General features: G+C 48.6%; 1 protein-coding gene across 11 annotated transcripts in view; it reads right to left on the bottom strand.

Moving 5' to 3' along the window:
* Zc3h4 (zinc finger CCCH-type containing 4) overlaps positions 1-14,972 on the bottom strand; it is a 38,114-nt gene extending 23,142 nt beyond the window's left edge. The window contains exons 1-2 of one of the 11 annotated variants that reach the window (XM_006540108.4): positions 14,887-14,972; positions 13,514-13,679 (exon numbers count right to left, since the gene is read on the bottom strand). In XM_006540108.4, coding sequence (XP_006540171.1) covers positions 13,514-13,674 — 161 coding nt within the window. In that variant the 5' untranslated portion in view covers positions 13,675-13,679; positions 14,887-14,972. Of the gene's footprint in view, positions 1-11,795; positions 13,221-13,248; positions 13,453-13,513 lie in introns of those variants that run through there. The other 10 variants (XM_006540102.4, XM_006540107.4, XM_011250604.3 and 7 more) reach the window with 10 other exon arrangements.
* Positions 14,973-21,560: the final 6,588 nt, after the last annotated feature.

The following is a 21,560-nucleotide window of genomic DNA, read 5'->3' as shown; positions in this document are numbered from 1 at the left end:
CAAAGACAAGCACAGTGGGGAAAGGACTCTTGGAGGAGGCAGGGTACAGAGCAGCATTCCTGTCAAGGAAGGCTCCCTGTAGGTATGGCTCAGAACCAGTGGCAATGGAACACCTGACTAGGAAAACTAGGCTACTCAGTGATGTGGTACTCGCCTGTCTGCAGTGATGGAAGCAAACCCACTTAATGACCGATGGGGATCACCTTGGTTGGGGGTAGAGCATTGCCTGAGAGGTAAGAGGGAGGAGAAGGCAGAGCCTAGGAGCAGACTACAGCCAGGCAGATTGGAATTCCATGTGGAGGAAAGCTAAGAACCAAGGCCACATGGTACCTGGCAAAGGGGTACCTCGTTATCCCCTTTCCTGTAGTTTCCTCATAAGAACACAACAAGAACCACACGAAATTCAGTCCGTCTGGTGGTCTTGGATGGCCCCTCACCTAGGCACAGGGCTACAAAGGCAGAAAAATGTAGCTCAAGCTGAGCCTGCATTTGGCCATGATGACAGTGTCCCACTTCTAACACCCTGGCAATGTGTAACAAGATGTTCCAAGGAACTCATGAACCTTGTCATCAAGAATCACAGAGCTTGCCGGGCATGGTGGCACATGCCTTTAATCCCAGCACTCGGAAGGCAGAGGCAGGCGGATTTCTGAGTTCGAGGCCACCATGGTCTACAAAGTGAGTTCCAGGACAGCCAGGGCTACACAGAGAAACCCTGTCTCGAAAAAAAGAATCACAGAGCTTTTCTTCCAGTTCTCCCTACAAAGACTTCAGCCCAATAGTGATGCCTCCCCCATCAGTGTGGCTAACAGGCCCAGTTTCTATAAAATGAGCTGGCACGTGCTTCAAACTTTGTTTCCCTGGAATGGAGATGCTAAAAATTAGAAAGTTTTTGGAAATCTAAGCAGGCATGGCATCCACACTCAAGAGGCTAAGGTTAAAAGGTCTCTTGTTTAGGGCCAGCCTCACTTACAGAACAAAATCCTGTCTCAAAATGCCAAAATAATTTAAAAAATAAATTTAAAAAACCTGCTTGTGACTTAGAAGAGGTACTGGTAAGGTGACACCAGACTGGTCACGACATCTGCAAAGCCAACCAGCTGGTCCCTGCCCTCGGCCCCTAGAGCCCCATATGATCTCTGTCATGGTCATGCTGCAGACGCTTCCCACCTAAGAGACCTGTGTAAGCATCAGGCCTGACTACTTCCTTCACACTAGTCACTAGAAAGAAGAAAGGAAGCCCACTGGGAGAAGGCAGATATCCCAAGGGCCACGGACAGAAAACAGCTGGGAGATTTACGAAAAGGCATTTTAACAGGCTGCCAGAAAAATCCATGTCAGGGGGGGATTAAACACCAAGGGAGCATGCTTAATAGACTGTGACATAATCCCCCAAGAAGAGTGGGAGAAGCCCCACTGCACTAATCATCTCAATATAGACCTGCCAAACCCTCTTGAGACAGGTGCCCAGAGGGAAACACTACAGCTGGGCTGCAAAGACCTCAACTAGCACTTCACCTGCCTGCTTGCAGCCAGAGCCACTGCCAGGAGCCCCACCCCCACCCCAGAAGAAGAACCAGCCATCCTGGGAGACTGGCTGGTCAACAGATAGTAATGGGAAGAGCACAACACCATGCCTCCTGCAAGACTGCCTCCAGCCTCCTGAACAAAGCTTCCCAAGTATTCAAATTTGCATTTTGGGGCCTGAGTGCAGCTCCTCTTAGGTCAACGAATACATGTGGACAACCTAAGTCACAGCTTCTTAGGGCCCCCCTCTCCCTCAGGGCCCTTAGCTTACAGGGCTCATACAGCATGAGTGTGGCAAAAATACTCAGATCTGGGGTTCTCAAGCAGGCACAGTGACTGGACAATATGCTTCTGCCTACAGACCAAGTGATAACACAACTAGCCCTACCTCTTTCCTAGAATGGGCTCTCATCTGGACAATGGGATAGCCTTATAGGACTTCACGGGTGGGAGGTTAATGATAAACAACAAAGCCCTGCATTAAGGAGCAGCCATACAGTAAGCAAGACAGTGGAAGCTATACTTGTCCAGGAAGCCCAAGGCGGCAGGCACCAGCGCACTGAAAGGCACTGTGTCCAATCCTAGCATGGGAGGTAGAAGTAGAAGGATCAGAAACGCAAAGTCATCCTCAGCCTCAGAGCAACGCTGAGGCTGGCCTGGGCAGTCCAGAACCCATAGAACAAGACAGTACAGTAGTACCAATGCATACAACATGGAGAGGCCTGGAAAAGTTGCCATGTGACCTAGGGAAGACATGTGGGCAGAAGCAGCAGCTGGTTCTTCTCGGAAGACACTGGTGACTACCCGACTGCAAGTGTCTCTTTCATTGTGGCCATCCTCTCTCAAGCAATCCTGCTGACAAGTCTCCTCTTCAACTAATCTACATTGGACCACAGAGCCTTAGAATGGCTGACCACGAGAAAAGGACAGGCATTGCTGACAGGGAGGACAGTGAGTCCAATCAAGCTTGGAAGAAAAGACAAAGACCCCAGGAGAAGGAAGCTTGAAGCTCTCAACAACTCTATAGAGTGCTTGGCCAAATCAAAAGCCAGGAGCTTGGGGCTCTGGTTTACAGGGAGTTGGGGGAGAAGCACACCACAAGACACAAATGGAGACTCATGGAACAGTGGCTATTACCTGAAGCTCATTAGGCTGCTAGGTTAATGTGAAGGTCAGGGTTATGACCATTAACTGACCAGACTCTCAACAAATCCCTGGGTAGGCTCTGAATGACCCATTAATTGGGGATTTAAAAAAAAAAAATCACAAAAACGAGGAGGCCCTGCCTCTTCCAATTTGTAACAACCGGCTGAAGTACAGGAGTCAAGGTCAGTCACTAGGAACCAGGCAAGGAGCAGAGTTCTCCTTTACAAGGTTGGCCTGGGCTCACACCTACAGAAGCCTCTTTCCCCAACCCAGACCTTCCCTTGATCTAGGAAGTGGAAGGGCAGCCAAGGGGGACTGCACTGAGGGCTTTGCAGAGCTAGGAGAGCCCTGAAGTAAACCTCTGCATCTCACACATGTTTGTCAATGTCCTTAGTATCCAGTTCATCAACCAGAAACCAAGAGCAAGTGGGCTCTGTGTTGCCCTCCTAAGCACGTGCAGGTAGTCATAACCTGTTTTGTGATGTCATGATGCCATCTCTATGGTAACATGCCTGCCTTGTGACAACCCGCTGAGCCACTGGCACAAACCAACCAAAGGAGCAAAAATGATGCCAAGGCATGGACCTGAACCACCTAAAGCACATCACACAGGACGTCCAGGCAGTCTGAACCAGGACTGGGCACATTACACAGGACGTCCAGGCAGTCTGAACCAGGACTGGGTACATCACTCAGGACGTCCAGGCTGTCTGAACCAGGACTGGGCACATCACACAGGATGTCCAGGCTGTCTGAACCAGGACTGGGCACATCACACAGGACGTCCAGGCAGTCTGAACCAGGACTGGGCACATCAGGCACTTAATGGCCAACTGCTAAACTTGCTAAGAATAATACAAGTTTTCATTATGTATATTAAAAAAAAATCCTAGCCAGGCAGTGGTGGTCCATGCCTTTAATCCCAGCACTCATGAGGCAGAGGCAGATAGATCTCTGAGTTCGAGGCCAGCTTTGTCTACACAGTGAGTTCTAGGACAGTTAGGACTACATGCATATGGTCTCAAATAAAACCCTTAATGGAGCCCACAGCCATATTTGCAGGTGTGCCTTCCTCAAGTGTCCTCTTTCTCTTACTACTCATGCATATAATCTGTATTAAAAATGTCTTCTGGTAACCTCCGACTCTGTGCTGGAGAGCTGGGTCATCGGTGTTCACTGCCCTTCCTTCCTGAGGCCAGGGGATTGATGCCCAGCTCCCATGTGGAACATAACTCTCCAGGGAAGCCACTGGCCTCTCCTGGCCTTTGCGAGCATCAGCCACTTACACGGTGCACAAACATTCAGACAGAACACTAATTGCATAAAATACAAATCTATCTGGGGGGCGGGGGGAACGGGTTTCGAGACAGGGTTTCTCTGTGTAGCCCTGGCTGTCCTGGAACTCACTTTGTAGACCAGGCTGCCCTCAAACTCAGAAATCCTCCTGCCTCTGCCTCCCAAGTACTGGAATACAAATCGTTATATTCAATTCCTAAGAGTTTCAAACCAATTGTGAGAGCTTATGCCTATAATCACAGTAATTGAGAGGCAGGAGGACAATAATTTTGAAACCAGCCTAGACTATACATAGCAAGAGTCTCACTTTAAAAAAAAAGAAGCCGGGCGTGGTGGCGCACGCCTTTAATCCCAGCACTCGGGAGGCAGAGGCAGGCGGATTTCTGAGTTCGAAGCCAGCCTGGTCTACAGAGTGAGTTCCAGGACAGCCAGGGCTACACAGAGAAACCCTGTCTCGAAAAACCTTAAAAAAAGAAAGAAAGAAAGAAAGAAAGAAAGAAAGAAAGAAAGAAAGAAAGAAAGAAAGAAAAAGGAAAAATATGGCAGGCTAGCGTGGGGAAACATCTCTGTACTGCTTTCTGTACCTTAGGGTCCTGTGGAGTCAGAAGGCAGGCTGCACTGCTTACTACTAACATCTATAGCTCCATGCTGAACTCATCCTGTCTCCTCTCATTACCATGGGCTTTATTGCCACCCCCCATTTTACAGATAAGCAAACTGAGGCTAGAAATGAGAAGGAATCTGCCTATAGGATCACAGCAAGAAGCAGAATTAAAAAATGGAAATCAGGACTCTGACCCCAAAGCCCAGCTCTTTATCTCTAGCCTTAAGAGAACTAGAAATCATCTGTGCAGGAATAATTTATTAAACAAATGAAATAAGCAATATGTATATGAAATGGATGAAACTTGAGATGGCTTATCAGGTAAAGGTGGAACGGGAACCCTCCAGATCAAGACAGCTTAACTAGAATGAGACACAGTCTTGGGGTGGAAGCGATGCAAACCCCAAAAGAAGAAAATTCCAAATTCCCCAGGGAAATGGACACCTGTATTTGGCAAGCTGCAGCCCAGACACTGTGGTTCATTCACAATTTCGCAGACATGTCTAAAAAGAGTCAGCCCAGAGGAACCTCCCAGATACAAAGTTGCCATTTTCATTGTGGGAGTAGCTATTGTTTGACTCCTACCAGTCAGCAAGAGGCCTGTCAGACACAAGGCTCTTCCAGAAGATAACCCTTAGCAACTTTCTCACCCTTTGCTAAATCATAGGGTACCAGCTAAGGAGCTTTGGGTGGCTCAAAGCCAAGGCCCCCTCATTTCTTTTTTTTTCCCCCCTTTGGATTTTTGATACAGGGTTTCTCTGTGTAGCCCTGGCTGTCCTGGGACTCAGGACAGGCTGGCCTCGAATTCAGAAATCCACCTGCCTCTGCCTCCCAAGCACTGGGATTAAAGGTGTGCACCACCACTACTGCCCGGCTGGCCCCCTCATTTCTATTACTCAGAAATACCCAACTGATTTGAACAAAGACCCTGCCTTATACTTTTTTAGGGGAATCAATTATTGCCACCTAACCAACTGAATATGAAACATGCTGGACAATCTCTAAGACTCCCCTGCTTTTTTACCATTTTTTATAAAAAGATTTTTATTTATGTACATGTATATGTGCCTGTGCACATCTGTCCATGTCTGTGAGAGGTACCATTGGAGGTTAGAAGGTGGCAGATTCCCCCAGTCACAAGTGGTTGTAAACCACCAGAGAGATGTGGGTGCTGGGAACAGAACTCAGATCCTCTGGGCAAGCAGCAAGCACCTTTAAACAGTGAGAAAGGGCTGGTTTTGTTGTCTGGTTTTTTTTTTTTTTTGGTTTGGTTGGGGTTTTTTTTTTTGGGGGGGGGGAGTGAGACAGGGTTTCTCTGTGTAGCCCTGGCTGCCCTAGAACTCACTGTAGACCAGGCTGGCCTCAAACTCAAAAGAGATCTGTTTGTCTCTGCCTCCCCAGTGCTGGGGTTAAATTGAAGGCTTATGCTACTGCTGCCCTGTGACTTTGTATTAGTTCTCATGAATGAAAATCCCATCCATGAGGGCTGGGTATGCAGCTCTGCGGTAAAGCACTTGTCTAGTACACTCTTCATTTAGTTCAACCCCCAGCCCTCAAAAAGGAAAAACCTATCCATCCATTTTGTAAAAGCCTGGGCCTGGGTCTCTATATGCTCGGGAGTAGAATACAAGGATGACGGAACCTCTGAAGACTGAGAGGCTGGCAGTGTTCACCTCTGCAAGACCAACTGTATACAGGATACCTACACTCCCCAACTGTATACAGGACACCTACACTCCCCAGCCACTCCCGCATAAGCATGCTATGGCCACATTGTACAAAGGCCAGCACACCTGGTCAAGGGCCCCAAGTATATGCTGTCATTTTTTCACAGTCCACATGGTCCCTGTCTCAATTTCTCAGTTCTGTTGCTACTTAAGGATAAAACTAGCATGGTTATACAGAAAAATTCAGCCTACAAAAACTGACTTGGGACAAAGGCAATAGTCTGCAGAGTCGTAGGCTAGAAAAGCAGCTTTCAAATTTCTTTTCTTTTTCACTTCTGTTTGCAGTACTGGGGCTGGGAATGAAAGCTAGGGCTTCTTACATACCAGGCAAACAAAACACCACTGATGCACACATACCCAGTCAGTACTATTTTCTATTTCTATCTCGACAGGATCTAGCTAAATTACCCAGGCTGCCCATGAGCCTGCCTCAGCCTCTGGGGAAGGTAGGACTCTAGGGTTAATCATCAGACCAGGCTCAAACTAACTGCCTTTGATCTATACCTCCTTTACATTCTGTTTCATTTGATTACATTTTCTACCCTCTTCTGATGTTTATCTAATATGCAGACATATCAATACATGGATTTCATAACCCATAATGAGCTTATCAGTATGAAAAGTACTGAACCCGGTGAGTATGGTGGTTGTCTTTAATTGCAACCTCAGGAGGCAGAGGCAGGCAGATTCCCTCTGAGTTTGAGGTCAGCCTGATCTTTATAGCAAGTTGAGAACCAGAGTCAAAACAACAACAAAAGTACTATAGCACATTGTACTTGAGAGGTGGAAGAAAGACTTCTTCAAGTTTAAGGCCAACCTGGACTGCAGAATGAGAGCCCATCTCAATTAAAAAAGAGAGAGAGAGAGAGAGAGAGAGAGAGAGAGAGACTGAAGGGATGGCTCAGCATTTAAGAGCAGTTTCTAGACCCCAGGTATAACTTCAGTTCCAGGGGTTCTACTGCTTCTAGCCTCTGGGAACACCTGAACTGATGTACACATGTCAACACACACTTTAAAAATAACCAAGGAGAGTACAGGGCGGGTGGGGAGTGGAAGTACTGAAGTACTGTGCAGACTCAGGATGGCACACTGGGAAGAAATAGCATCTGTCACATACGGCCCATACGGCACATGGAGCACTTTCTGTGACTCAATCTTTTTGCTGATTTCCCAGCAAATGCTCAGGTTAAGGAGCTGGTGTGGGAAGCCACACCAGGGCCTGATGGTTATCCTTTGGCTTTTCTACTTATAAAGGTAACAGCTGTAGTACAAACTCAGACCTAACCTTAAAAGCCAAAGGAGGGCTGGAGAGATGGCACAGTGGTTAAGAGCACTGACTGCTCTTCTGAAGGTCCTGAGTTCAAACCCCAGCAACCACATGGTGGCTCACAACCATCTGTAATGAGATCTGACTCCCTCTTCTGGTGTGTCTGAAGACAGCTACAGTGTACTTACATATAATAAATAAATAAATCTTTAAAAAAATGTTTAAAAAAAAAAGGCAGAACATGCCTGACTCCATTTAAAAAAAAAAAAAAAAAAGCCAAAGGACACAGGGACACACAGCTGTACTTGCAGGACTTAGCAGGCAGAGGCAGAAGGTGAGCTGCCTCAGCTTGGTGAGCTACCCAGTCTGGGATAGAAGACCAGCTATGTGAGACCCTCTCTTTTAAGTCTTTTAAACAAACAAACAAACAAACAAACAAACGAGTTGGAGGCCAATGTGTATTACACTGTGAGACCTTGCCTCACAAACACAAACCATCGAACAAGTGCAGGGCCTAGGGTTCCTGCCCTAGTATCCAAACCAAAACAGAAATATGAAACATTTCTGTTCCAAGCCAAGGGCAGGACAAACCTAGCTGCTCAACAAACATAGGGACTCAGTCAAATTACAAGGGGTGCGAGATCCTGGAGTCTAACAGGCCTGGCCCGCAGAGATTCAGGCCAAGGGTTGGCTGAAGCAGAGCAAAGGGGAGTAGGAGTGGGGTTGGCTTTGGATCCCTAACTTCCTGGTTCTCAGGGGGCCAACCTCAGCTTGGAATGCTGACTCACTCCATTCTAATTGCAAAACCAAATGCATGCCGGTACACTGGGCATTGGCTCAAGACAGCTGGACCATTTCAGCATCTATACCAAACACTGTGAAACAAGAAGTGTCACAAGATGGCTTCCATGGACTTTAGTCCCCACCAGCTCCCTTTAAGAAAGCTGCCCAGCACCCGAGAGGCCTACTTCCGTCAGTCAGACACATCCTGCTTCTGTTTACACACGGAACAGCCAGTGTTCTATTTAGAATTTCTCCCAGTAAGGACAGAGGCACTGAGCGGCAGCCACTGTGTGGGTGCTCTGTAGCACCCATTGGACTGTGGTAACCCTGAGGAGTGGGCATTGGTGCTGGAGGGCACCAGCCCTGGACAGCAGTAGCTGCTTTCACATACCCACACCCTTCCTTCACATCCTGTTGCTATCTCCAGCGTTCAGAGATGTCACCACTTGCCTGACAAACAGGGAGCTGAGTCACCAATCAACAAAACCGAAGCAGGGAAAATGAGAGTAATTCTCTATTGGGAGGAGCAATGTGGCCAGGAGAAACAAGCTACTTACTCCTAGCAGACAGCCTCCAATCCTAATGAAAAATTATCTCTATGATGATGTAGCTGTAACTAGCACCAACCAAGAGGTCGTGTCTTCATTTCTATCACATCAGCTCAAGAATTATCTCAATGTGCAACGTGCCTGAAATTGATTTTGAAACCACTCCACCTCACCGCACAGCACTAACACAATATGAATTGCTGCACTGTTTCTAGCAGTGTATCTACAGCATTCAGACGCAACAGAGCTTTATAGCAGATGAGGCTCAAAACTTGGAAAGCCAGAGCTGGAAAGTTTGCCTTAACTTATCCAAACAGGCAGCTTGCCATAGTCTATGAGGCCTTAATTATGTAACTGACTCCAGACCATTTCCTCCATTACCACTGCCAAAGAGCAGGCTGCTCCTCCCAGGCCTTCAAAAGTCAGCAAGTAACTGCCAGAAAGCTGCAACCTTCCTGTTTGCCTGTTGTGCACCCCAGCACTGGTGAGGCACAGCCATGGGCCAGGCTCAACTCAAGCCATCGTCTCACTTCAGATGCCATGGCAGGCAGGCAGAATCAGCACTCTGGTACTACTAAAAAAGTCCATCCACAGAGACCATGAGTAGGTTCCCTGAATTTGGTTTGACCTAAAGCTATCCAGAGACCTTGAGACAGTTTAATCAGTGACTTTCAACAGAGGTATTCACAAATGGATCCCTAATCCTTACCTCCATGAAAAAGGTTTCTGGGGGCTCAACAGTGCCCAAGCCTCCCCAGCCCCTCTACAAAACCAAGTGAAGACTCTGACCTGGTTCTGACAGCCTTAGGGAGGAGCGATGGGCTGGAGTGGAGGCAGAGCCAGCGCCTAGAAATCTGTCCCAGGGTTCAGCTATATAGAAACAAATCCAAGAGCCACACTTTCACCAGGCAGAGCAGCCAGGACAGCCTGCCTTCCCAAACAAATTCCCTTTAGCATAGGTCTTTTTGGATAAGGAAAAACCACAAGGATGACTTTCTAAAACTGCTAGCTACCTTTACTTCCAGAAAGGTCTGTCTTGTCAAAAATCAAAGATGTCAACCTTACAGTACATGAAGGAAAAGTGCTTAGAGACAGACTAGGAGTGAGAAAGCCTGCACATGCTGAATGCGCTCTTTCCTCTTTGGTGGAGCAACTGGAGAATTGGGAGCTAGGGACTCTACCTTGGAGTAACTACAGGGTCAAAGCCCATTCTGCTCCTACTGGGAGATTTTGACTTACTTTCAAATGAAATCTTTCATCCAGAGGAAACAAAAACTTCCAAGCTTACAAAGTATGTATAAGCTTTGCTGTTAAAATCAGGGATTCCCAGTGACACCCTTTTCTTTTGCTTTTGCAACATCCATTAATTTCATTATTAACTGGTACATCAGTTTAGGGAGAAAAAAAAAGGTACTACTGTGACATTTCAAAAATATGGAATACCTAAACACATTTAACTTAATATTGGGACTCCTTTGCCAAAAAAACAAAAAACAAAACAAAACAAAAAAACAACAACAAATGAACCCTTGCAGGAATATGCCTGAGAGCTTTTTTAAATGTTTGGAGGAAATATTTTCACATTCAGAAAAATGACTGCTAAATTTTCATTCCCAAAAGGAATCCCATTTCCTAACATTTTATTTTTAAAGTTTAAGTGTTCTTTCATAACTTAGAAATTCTAACCATGTGGAATGGAAGGGTTATCAGCTGACCCTGCTTCTGCTCTGAGCTCCTGGTGGAACTTTACACGAGATGAGAACCTTCAGATGTTTTGTCCAGCTGACCCAGCGCACTGGATAGTGTGTTACGTTCGTGCTTTAGACGTTTTGTGCAGGAATTCTGTACATTCTGGAAATGTCTTCCTCAAAGAGCTGATTTTACATCAGACCACCACTGCATGGCAGTTACAACTGTGAATACATCTAAAGGAATAAAGCAAGCGGCCTGACAAACTGCCGCTTGCACGTGCAGATGGACATCATCTCCCCTGAGAACACAAAGAGGGAACCGGCTCCTTTGGAAGGACTAGGCTTGAGTGAGAAAGACTTCCCTAACAAAGTACTTCAGGGACCAAAAGTGGGCCAGGGGCACAATGGAACTTCAACGTGTTTTTGTCTTTTACAGAAGTTATGCTTGTAAAACACATCCGAAGGACAGTGTTAGGTCCCGCAAGCCACCGCAGCTGCTTTGGGTGGTGTTGAACTTGTATGTGTAGGGTGAGGGGACTGAGGGTGGAACATGTTCTCTCCAACATGACTGGGCGTGTGACACGTTTTACATCAACTTTTCGCGGTCAGGCATGTGCTTCGGAACAAAGAGCAGTGGACAGGAGAGATCAGGGCTTGACACAGTTTACACATACATTTGTGCTTAGACAGTACTTTACAAATGACTTGCTCGATTTAAATGTCTATCACCATAAGTAACATTTGAGTAAAAAATATGGAAAATGGGCCTGCTTGCAACGGTCTTTTCTGGGAGGGCGAGGGGATGTGACTTTAACTTGAATACAAGTACAAACCAAATTCTGTAAGCTTATCCCCTCCAGAGGGACTTGAGGGAGCCACTTTCAAATGAAGGCTGGAGACAAAGCAATGGATGAAAATAGAGGGACACCAAGGGTCTGAAAACATATTGGGCCTTTTCAATGGACTTTTGTCATGTTACAGTAACACTTTTTTTTTTTTGTAAGAAAACTGTGTACACCAAAAATTTTTAAATTAAACACTGAAAGGATGTGCAAGTCTAAAAGGGCTCAATAGGTTAGAATCCTGATTTGAACATAATAAATCCACTCTCAAGCATCACTTTGGTCTAAAGGCGAGGAGTAAGCAGGCAGGAAAGGGACTAAAAGAGGGAGATAATTGAATTACTCAATAAAAGAGGCTACTTACCATCCCAACCCATTGTAAGACATACACTTCTGACATAAGAGAACTCCTTAGAGGTCGGATAAAGCTTGCAAGCACCTTTGAGTAAAGCACCTGCCCCCGAGGGGACCAGGAAGCCCAACGTGGGCTTAGCGAACAGACCTCCGCTAATCTGTTTATTTCCTTGACTGCGAAGGGCTGCGATTCCCAGGACGATACATTTAATTAGAACAAAACAGGAAAAAAAAAATTGTAAAAAAAGCTCACCAAACTGCTGCACCTGTGTCTTTGAATGTGGGTGGCATTTCTTTTAAAAGGCAAAGGAGGGTCTGTGAAGGAGAAAGGGAGAACAGGAGGTGGGAGTGGGGAGAAAGGGCTGAGACCCATGGTCTGAAGGGGTCCTCTGCGGTTCCCTGACGGCTGCGAGCGAGGCTTCTGTCTAGCGCATTCTCCACCCTACCCCCACCCCCGCCTGCAAGACTAGCTTTTCTGCTCCCTGAAACCCACCTATTTTCAAACCTACTCACTCCAGCTCCCAGGAATCAGCAAACTATGTACCCCTTATCTTTCGGCTCCAGCAGGGCAAAAATGGCCCCAAACCTCTCATCCTCAAAACACGCAGGGCTGGTCCCATTATCACCCGCCAGAGAAGGGCGTGGGGAACCCATTTCGCACTAGAGGACAAGAGGCGCCACAGTTCACGTCCTGCCAAAGCACACGGGGGAGATCTTTGCTCCCAAGGGGGCGATTGCACCCTGTTTTGCCCCAAAGAGGGGGCGATGCCCGGAGAAAGCGGTGGCCAACTTCCTCTACTATCCAATGCAGGAAAAGCAACCTTCATACAACCCCCCCGCAAAAAAACAAAAACCTTAAAACTAAGGACCCTCCACCACTGACTGTCACCTACCTACAAAAAGAGAGGGACCCCCCAAAAAAAAAAAAAAAACCAATAGGGTTTCCAAAGAAGGTCAGGGGATTTAATCAAAAGAGCTGGAAATGCACCCGTTACCTGCCTGCCTTCTAGGGAGAAGCTAGAAAATACCTCCCGCCAAAAAATTAAAAGTGCACCAGAGCCCCCATCCTAAGGAGTCCTCCTTAGAACGAAAGAGCGAAGGCTGATCCAAACCCCCATTTTTCTGCCTCCGTTAGACTCGGGTACCTATCCAAAATGGACAGGGTATGCGTCCCCCAGGAGAAAGGATACTGTAGGGGATTGGGAAGACCCCCAACTCCGAACCCCTTAAGAGAGGAGCTGCAAGCTGGAGATGCCCCTAAAACAAGAGAATCCGGGGGCCCCTCCCCCAAAAGCCTTCCCCGAAGCCAGGCGACAGGCCGCTGACGGCCAGCTCCCGGAGCAGGGGCGGCCGAGGAGGCTGATGGGCCTCGGCAAGCCCACCCCCTTGGCGGCCCGTGCCCCGGGCGGGCGGACGGACCGACAGACCGGCGGGCGCGGGGGGTCCGGGGGGCGCCTCCTCACCTTCCCCTCAGCATGGCGCCCAAAAAAAGACAGAGCGAGAGCGAGGGAGAGCGGGCGAACGCCGCGAGGGGGGGCAACGCATGAGGCCGGGAGAGAAAGCGAAGCGAGAAAGAGCGAGCGAGCTAGAGACACCCACCGACCCCGCCCTTCCTCCTCCTCCTCCTCCTCCTCCGCGGCCCGGCCCAACATGGCGGCCGTCCCCTTCCTCCTCCTCCTCCCCCCCTCCCACGGGGGACGCTGCCCGGCCCAGGCCGGGGGGCCTGACCTGTCGTCAGGGAGCGGGAGGCGGTGGTGGAGGAGGTGCGGGGTGGCCGCGCGGCCGTCGGGGGAACACGGAGGAGGCGAAGGCGTTGATGGCGGCGGTGGCGATGGCGGCGGTGGCGACTCTGATGGCGGCGGCGGGGGGGTCCCGGGCACGGCCTCCATCGTTCCTTTGAGGGGGAGGGGATGTTAATGCACCAAAAAGGACTGCTTGGGCGTGGCGGGAGGGGCACACTTCAGCGCTCCGGGGCCTCCTGATGGGAACTGGGCATATAGATACATAGATCGATATCGAGTATTTTTTTTTTCGGTTTCGGAGTCACCTCTGAGCCGACTTCCACGTAGGCCGCGAGGCCTAGGCCCCGGCAAGGCCGCCCGCCGCCTGCTTTCTCCGCAGCCTGGCCCTGAGGTCACTCGCTCACGGGCACGGGACCCTCATCGGGACGAGAGGTCCCCTTCCGCCACACACGCACGCACACACACACGCGGCCCCCCAAGGCCTGAGACCCGGGGGACACGGACACTGGTGGGTGGTTGGGTGTAATTAGCGCGGGCCCGCGCGCGACGGAGCAAGCGAAGGGAAAGGGGGGGAGAGGAGAGCGAGCAGGGGGGATGGTTAAAAAAAAATCGGGGAGAAGAGGGATCGGGCTATGGAGATGGGCCGACTGTCTGCCCGCCCTAGATGCCCCAGCTGCCGGGCCCCCGCCGCGGTCAGGAATTCACACAAAATGGCGGCACAGCCGGGACAAGCACGGAGGCTGAAGCCGGAGGAAGGGCGTGGAGGGAGGGGGTAGCGGAGAGGCCGGAGGAGCGTCACGTGGAGAAGGGCAGAGCCAGCCCGCCCGAAAGTCGGCGAAAAGAGCCGAAGCGGAAGGGCGAGGCGGAGGAGAGGGCACGGAAAGAGCCGAACACAGCTGAGATTAACGAGACTCTGAAAAAAGCCGGAAAGAGCCGAGGGAAGATCTAGGTCACTGCAGCAACGCGGAGCGGATCAGAGACCCACCTAAAGGACCAAGGGTGGTCGTGGGGGCGGGGCTAGGGAAGGCCGGGAGAGCCGGAAATAGCCGAAGCGCTTCGGGATGGGAGAAGCCCCCCCCTGGGGGGGGGCGAGGCGAGAGTCCGGAAAGAGCCGAAGTCAGGGAAGGGATCCCGGGAGGAGGCGGAAGTAGCCGAAATACATTGAGCGGAGCGAATAGGAATTAGCGAATAAGCTGAACGGGTGGGGCTAGAAAGGCGATTAATTAACTCAAGGGTAAATGACTTTCAGGAACTCGCCCCCAAAGCAAGCGAGAAGAGCCGAAAATTGCTAGTTTGAAGGAAGGCGGGAAGAGCCCAAAGTTTTAGGTGGGAGAATAATGGGAGGGGAAAAAATTTAACCGAAAGCCGGAGACCGGTCCCAGGAGTCGGTCGTTCCCGAAGAGGGGCTGGAGAAGAGGCGGCCCGGAGATGACGTCACTACATAACTCAGCCAGTGGCGTCATCCTTGGAGGCGAGAAGGGTGGTGCCAACTGTGAGGGCGAAGTGGAGATCTTGACCGGGTTCTTAAACCGCTAACAAAAGTATTTTGAAGTTTCACCTCCTACCCAAGTTGATATTCCTAGTTTGTAGATGGAGACTGAACGCGAAGGCTGGAAGCTTAACTGGCTTAAGACCGAGTGTTTGGAGTCAGGATATGCGGAAAAGTTGAAGTTAGCAGTGCTAGCCTCTAAGCATACACAAAACCCATAGCTTCATCCGCAGCACCTTATAGAATCAGTTGCGGTGGCCCCAGAAGCACTTAGTGTGAAGGCAGAAAAGTGAGAAACTCAAGATCCGCCTGACCCGCATGGTGGAAGAACCGACTCCCCAATGATAGCACATCCTCTAACCTCATGCAAGAATAAAGGGAAAGACGGGATCACGGGACAAGGCAGGGACAAGGAAGAAGAGAGTCGGAGCCCAGTGACAAGAGGAAAAAACAAAACATTTTTCTCCTGAAATGCAGGGGTGGGGTGTCATGAAATACAATGCAGCAAGGGTGGGCCCATGCAAAGGTATGCCCCTTAGATGTTACAGCTCGTCATCTGGTATAAAGAAATTTATTGGGGGGGGAAGGGACAGGAGTGAGGGTCTGGAGAAGGGGTAAAGGCAGACAGACTGGAGCAGAGCCATAAGAACAAAGGACAGTCAGAAAGGGGCACCAGGAACAGAAATGGGAAGAGAGAGATTTCAGAAAACACACACGGGAGGTGTGTGTGGGGGAGACAGGGAATTGGGTTTAGGGAGTCCTTTTGTCAGGAACACACACCTGCCAAACCTGGCAGCAGGAGGTGAAGACTAAAACCATCACTGGGTACCTGGATGCAGGTCAGCTGGATGTTCTGTATGCTAACATGGGGGCCTGGACACAAAACTCTTCTGAGAAACTTGTGAGCCACTTATCTCAGACTGGTTGCTAGAGCCTCCTGTCAGGATGCTATTCTTTTTTTTTTTTTTTTTTTTTTTTATTATAGTAAGTACACTGTAGCTATCCTCAGACAAACCAGGAGAGGGAGTCAGATCTTGTTATGGATGGTTGTGAGCCACCATGTGGTTGCTGGGATTTGAACTCTGGACCTTCGGAAGAGCAGTCAGGTGCTCTTACCCACTGAGCCATCTCACCAGCCCCAGGATGCAATTCTTAATCTAATTTCTTTTGGGCAACCCAAAGCCTTGTATTTGCTACACAAATTCTGAGACACATCCTCAGCCTCAGTTCCTAATTAATAGGGCTAGACTGAGCTAAATAGCTCTTGTCAAGAAAGAAGGGTGCGGCCGGGTGGTGGTGGGGCACACCTTTAATCCCAGCACTTGGGAGGCAGAGGCAGGCAGATTTCTGAGTTCGGGGCCAGCCTGGTCTACAAAGTGAGTTCCAGGACAGCCAGGGCTATACAGAGAAACCCTGTCTCAAAAAACCAAAAAAAAAAAAAAAAAAAGAAAGAAAGAAATAAGGGTGCGGGCTGGCAAGATGGCTCAGCGGGTAAGAGCACTGACTGCTCTTCCAATGAGTTCAAATCCCAGCAACCACATGGTGGCTCACAACCATCTGTAATGGGATCCAATGCCCTCTTCTGGTGTGTCTGAGTACTCATATAAATACATCGAAAGAAAGGAAGGACGGAAGGAAGGAAGGAAGGAAGGAAGGAAGAAAGAAAGAAAGAAAGAAAGAAAGAGAGAAAGAAAGGTAGGTGGTGGCACATGCCTTTAATCCTAGCACACCACAGGCAAAGGCTGGTGGATCTCTGTGTGGTTGAGGTTGAGGCCGGCCTGCTCTATAGAGAAAGTTCCAAGACAGCCAGAGCTGTTACACAGAGACCTGAGATCAGCCAGGGTCAGCTGGGTTCCACGTGGTAAAAGGAAGTGGTCATTGGTCTAGCTGGGCTAGATCGATAGATCTTTATCCCAGCAAGGTCATTTTTACTACTCAATGTGTTTTTGCCCAGGGCTAAATAGCAAGACTTTGTCTGAAACAAACAAGCAAAATTTTCCGTGGAAGCACTGTTTGAAACATCCCAGCTCAGCATGGTGGTATTCACCTTTATTTAGCCCAGTACTCAAGAGCAGAGGCAGCTAGATCTCTATGAGTTTGAGACCAGACTGGTTTACAGTTGCAAGACAGCCAGGGCCTTGTAGAGATCCATCACACCCTCCCTAGCAAAACGTTTTCCTAGGACATTACAGGTGACATGCTGGGCAGGTACTTCTGAGTCACATCCTCAGTACTTCAACTTGTTGGCTTTTTAAAGACAAGTGTCAAGTGGTGGGGGCACATGACTTTAGTCCCACCACTCACAAGGCACAGGCAGGCGGTCTCTGTGAGTTCAAGGCCAGCCTGGTCTGCAGAATGAGTTACAAGACAGCCGTCTACAGAGAAACCCTGTTTTCTGCAGGGAGGAGGGAACTGGGGGGGGGGACAGTATCATTTAGCATTTTGCCTTAAACTTTCTATAGAGCTAAGAATAACCCTGAACTCCTGACCCCCCCCCCATCTCCAATTTCTATGTGCTGGCAACAGAGATGTATCACCATACCTGACCTTTGCCATTTATTATTGGAGAAAAACAACAACAACAACAACAAAATGCCAGTAGACCTCCTCCCTGGATCTCCTTTTGCCTTGCTTTGTCCCTTGTATTCCCTCTTCTCTTCCCAAATTGGACTTTGCTATGCTACTGGAATAACCTGGAACTCCTAGGCTATTCTCTCTGATCTTCTAACTGAAGGTAAGACTGGAGGTGCCTATCACCATCCTCAATGCTCTCCCTATCTGGATATTTGACTGCCTCATGTAGACCAGGCTAGCCTTCGACTTCCTATATAGTGGAGGATGGCCTTGAACTTCTGAGCCTCCTGCCTCCACTTCTGGGGTACTGCGATTACAGTCAGACATCATCCCACCTAGGGCATCAAACCCAGAATTTCCTGTGTACCAAGCAAACTCTCTAACCAATCGAACTCTACCCCTGGGCTAACAAGGGTTTTCCTTTCTGGCTCTAAGGAGGGTTTTATTACATAACAGAAAGGATTCTACCAAGAAGATACCCTATTCCCTTTGAGTGAAGAAGGACCTGGTACTAGCCCCTGGAGCCATCTGGAAGAGAAAGGAACTCATCAGAACCTAGCAGTGCGGGTGCACACCTTTAATTCAGCACTGGGGAGGCAGAGACAGCTGCATCTCTGAGTTAGAGGCCAACCTGGTCAACAGAGCAAGTTTTAGGAGAGACAGTGTCTTGAAAAAAAGAGGAAAGAAAGCAATCAGGGAAAAAAGGCATTACACTAACTTGTCCCTGCTTCATGCAAACCAATTTCTCTTTCCCTCTCATTTTATAATTCAACCCAGCTTTTAGCAAAAAGGTACCAGGGAATAAAATCTAAACGGACAGATTCATCCTCTTCTGGGGGATGATGTCGCCCCCTTGAGGACCTTTGTGAAATTACTGACAAAAATTAACCAGTAGTTTTCAGTAATCAACTTTCTCCAGGGACCAGTATACCCTCCCTTAGGATCCTTTGTTTTGTTTTGCTTTGCTTTTTTGGTTTTTTTTTTCTTAAATTATTTTTTTTTTACTGTTAGTTACAGTGATGAGGGGTTTATTTCCAGGAACCAGACATTCATCATAAGTGATTACCTCATTAACAGGTAATGAAAGTCAGGCCTGGGGCAAAAGGTGAAAGTTCCAGAAACATTAAAGCAGCGCAATCAGGAGTTCAAAATCATCCTGCGGTGCACACGGCAACGTAGAGTTCAGCTGGACCGCATGAGAGCTCATCACAGAAAAGAAAGAAAGAGCGGAAGAGGTGGCTCAGCAGTCAAGAGCACTGACTGCTCTTCCAGAGGTCCTGAGTTCAACTCCAAGCAATCACATGATGGCTCCCAACTGTCTGTAACTCCAGTCCCAGGGGATCCAGTCACTGGGTGTGCTTATAGTGCACAGACATACATGAAGGCAAAACACCCTCATCATGAAGGGGTTATTCTTTTTTCTTGGTTTTTTGAGACAGGGTTTCTCTGTATAGCCCTGGCTGTCCTGGAACTCACTTTGTAGACCAGGCTGGCCTCGAACTCAGAAATCTGTCTGCCTCTGCCTCCCGAGTGCTGGGATTATAGGCGTGCACCACCACGCCTGGATTATTATTATTATTAAACAATACTCAGGGTTGACGATGGTTTGAAGATGCTTATAGAGAAGTAAGAATGGGATGTAGATTAAGTCAGTGATAGAAGTTCCTGCCGCCACCCCCCCAGTCCTGGATTCCATCACCAGCAGAGCAGAGGGAGTGGGGGGGGGAGCTTGTATGTAGCCCAGTGTGGTTTCTTATATCTGTAATCCTAGTACTCTAGATGCTGAGGCAGGAGGATTGCTTTTAGTTGCAGGCCAGGCTATGATACTGAGATACTATCTCAGTCTTTAATCCCAACACTCAGAAGATAGAGGTAGGGGGATCTCTATCCTATCCAGGCTAGTCAGGGCTCCCTAGTAAGACCTTGTCTCAAAAAATAAAAATAATTTTTGTGGTTTGTTGTTGTTGCTTGTTTATTTATTCATTTTTTTGGGTTTCCAGACAGGGTTTTTCTACGTAGCCCTGGCTGTTCTGGAACTCACTCTTTGGATCAGGCAGACCTTGCACTCACAGAGATTCCCCCTGCCTCTGCCTCCTGAGGGCTGAGATTAGAGGTTTGTGCCACCACCTGGCAAAAAATAATTATCTTAAAGTCTCTACTTTCAGAGTGCCCAGGTGGCCTCATGCTCCTGCTGTGATGCCTTCCCTGCCAGGACAGAGTCTTGTGTCTACCAGCTGAAGGTGTGACATCTCAGGGCCAGAAGAGTAAGCTCTACATATTGGGGACATCAGTGGGACCAAGGACAGCAGATCAGATGGCCCTTAAGTCATTGCTGGACAAGGAGGAGACCCAGCAACTGCTTGGTCCACCAGCAACCCTCAAGGGCCTTGGAGAGCCTGAGACAGTACCATTGCAGCAGCTCTTCCAGATGCAAGACCTAACTGCAGAGGGCCGCAAGGCTCATGGATGAGGACCTCAGTCAGGGAAGGTGACACTTACACAGCTTGCCTGCTGCGTAAGTGGCAAGCAAAAGAACCTATCACAAAGGCAGGGATGGTAAGATGTGTAGCCTAGGGATGGAGAGATAGCTTAGTGGTTAAGAGCCCCCATGTGTTGATTTTTTACTTTATGTGTAAATGTATATGTGTGTGCATCATACATGTGGGCATCCCTGGAGGCCAGCCGAGAGCGTGGGTTGACCGGAACGTGAGTTACAGGTAGTTGTGGGCAGCAAATGCTCTAACCTTCCTACCAGCCCTTTACACGCCGTTTTTTTTTTTTTTCTTTTGTTTTTTGTTTGTTTTGAGACAGACTTTCTCTTGTGTATCCCCAACTTGAATTCACGCTGTAGAGCAGGCAGGCCTCAAACTCAGGGCTCTACCTGCTTCTTCCCAAGTGCTGGGATTAAAGGCTTGTGCCACCCATTCCCCGGTCATTTGTTGTTGTTGTTTTGTTTGTTTTTCTGAGACAAGGTCTCTATAAGTAGTCCTGGACATCCAAGGACCAGGCAGCCTTTAACTCACAGAGATTTACCTGTCCCTGCCTCGTAACTGCTGGGATTTAATGACTTGCAGGCCATTCTCAAGTATTTAACTCACAGTGACATTTAGTGCACTTACTATGTGTCTTAGTCGGGGTTCTCTAGAGTCATGGAGCTTATGGAATGAATGTCTTTATATATTAAGGGAATTTATTGTAGTGACTTACATTTTGTAGTTCAACTAAACCAACCACAGGCAGCTGTGAAGGGGAAGTCCAAGAGTCTAGTAGCTGCACAGTCCCACAAGGCTGGTTGTTTCAGCTGGTTTTCTGTAGAAGTAGGTTCCAACAGATGCGCTGGCAAGGAAGTGCAAATGGTCTGGAAGAATGAGCCTTCTTCCAGAGCCCTTATGTAGGCCTCCAGCAGAAGGTGTAACCCAGATTAAAGGTGTGTACCATCACTCCTGGTTCTGGGACTTGCTTTGTCCCAGGCTGGCTTTGAACTCAGAGATTGACTGCCTCCGTCTCCCAGGATTAAAGGTGTGTGCTACTAATCCCAGCACTCGGGAGGCACTAATCTAATCCCAGCACTCGGGAGGCAGAGACAAGCAGATTTCTGAGCTCGAGGCCAGCCTTGTCTACAAAGTGAGTTCCAGGACAGCCAGGGCTATATAGAAAAACACAAACAAACAACAAAACAAAACAAAACCACAAAACCCTAACTAAGACACCCTCTAAGGATGATCTTTTACTTTTCATCTGAGTCTCACCCTGGCTTGTTCTGATCCATGTGTGTCCTCATCTAGACTCCTCCTGGCCCCTCCCTCCATAAGGTCTCCCCATAGCTTCTCTCTCAGCTGTGAGTGCCCAACCCCCGTTAGGATAAGAAGCCCAGCCTACTCTGTTCTGCCCAACTAATTGGCTAGTCTGGTCTTAACTAACCAATCAGAAGTGAGGAAAAACGGGGGGGGGGGGTTGTTGTTGTTGTTTT

Source organism: Mus musculus, chromosome 7, assembly GCF_000001635.26.
Source record: "Mus musculus strain C57BL/6J chromosome 7, GRCm38.p6 C57BL/6J".
In the NCBI taxonomy this organism is placed as follows: domain Eukaryota; kingdom Metazoa; phylum Chordata; class Mammalia; order Rodentia; family Muridae; genus Mus; species Mus musculus.
This window is presented reverse-complemented; position numbering and strand designations above follow the sequence as displayed.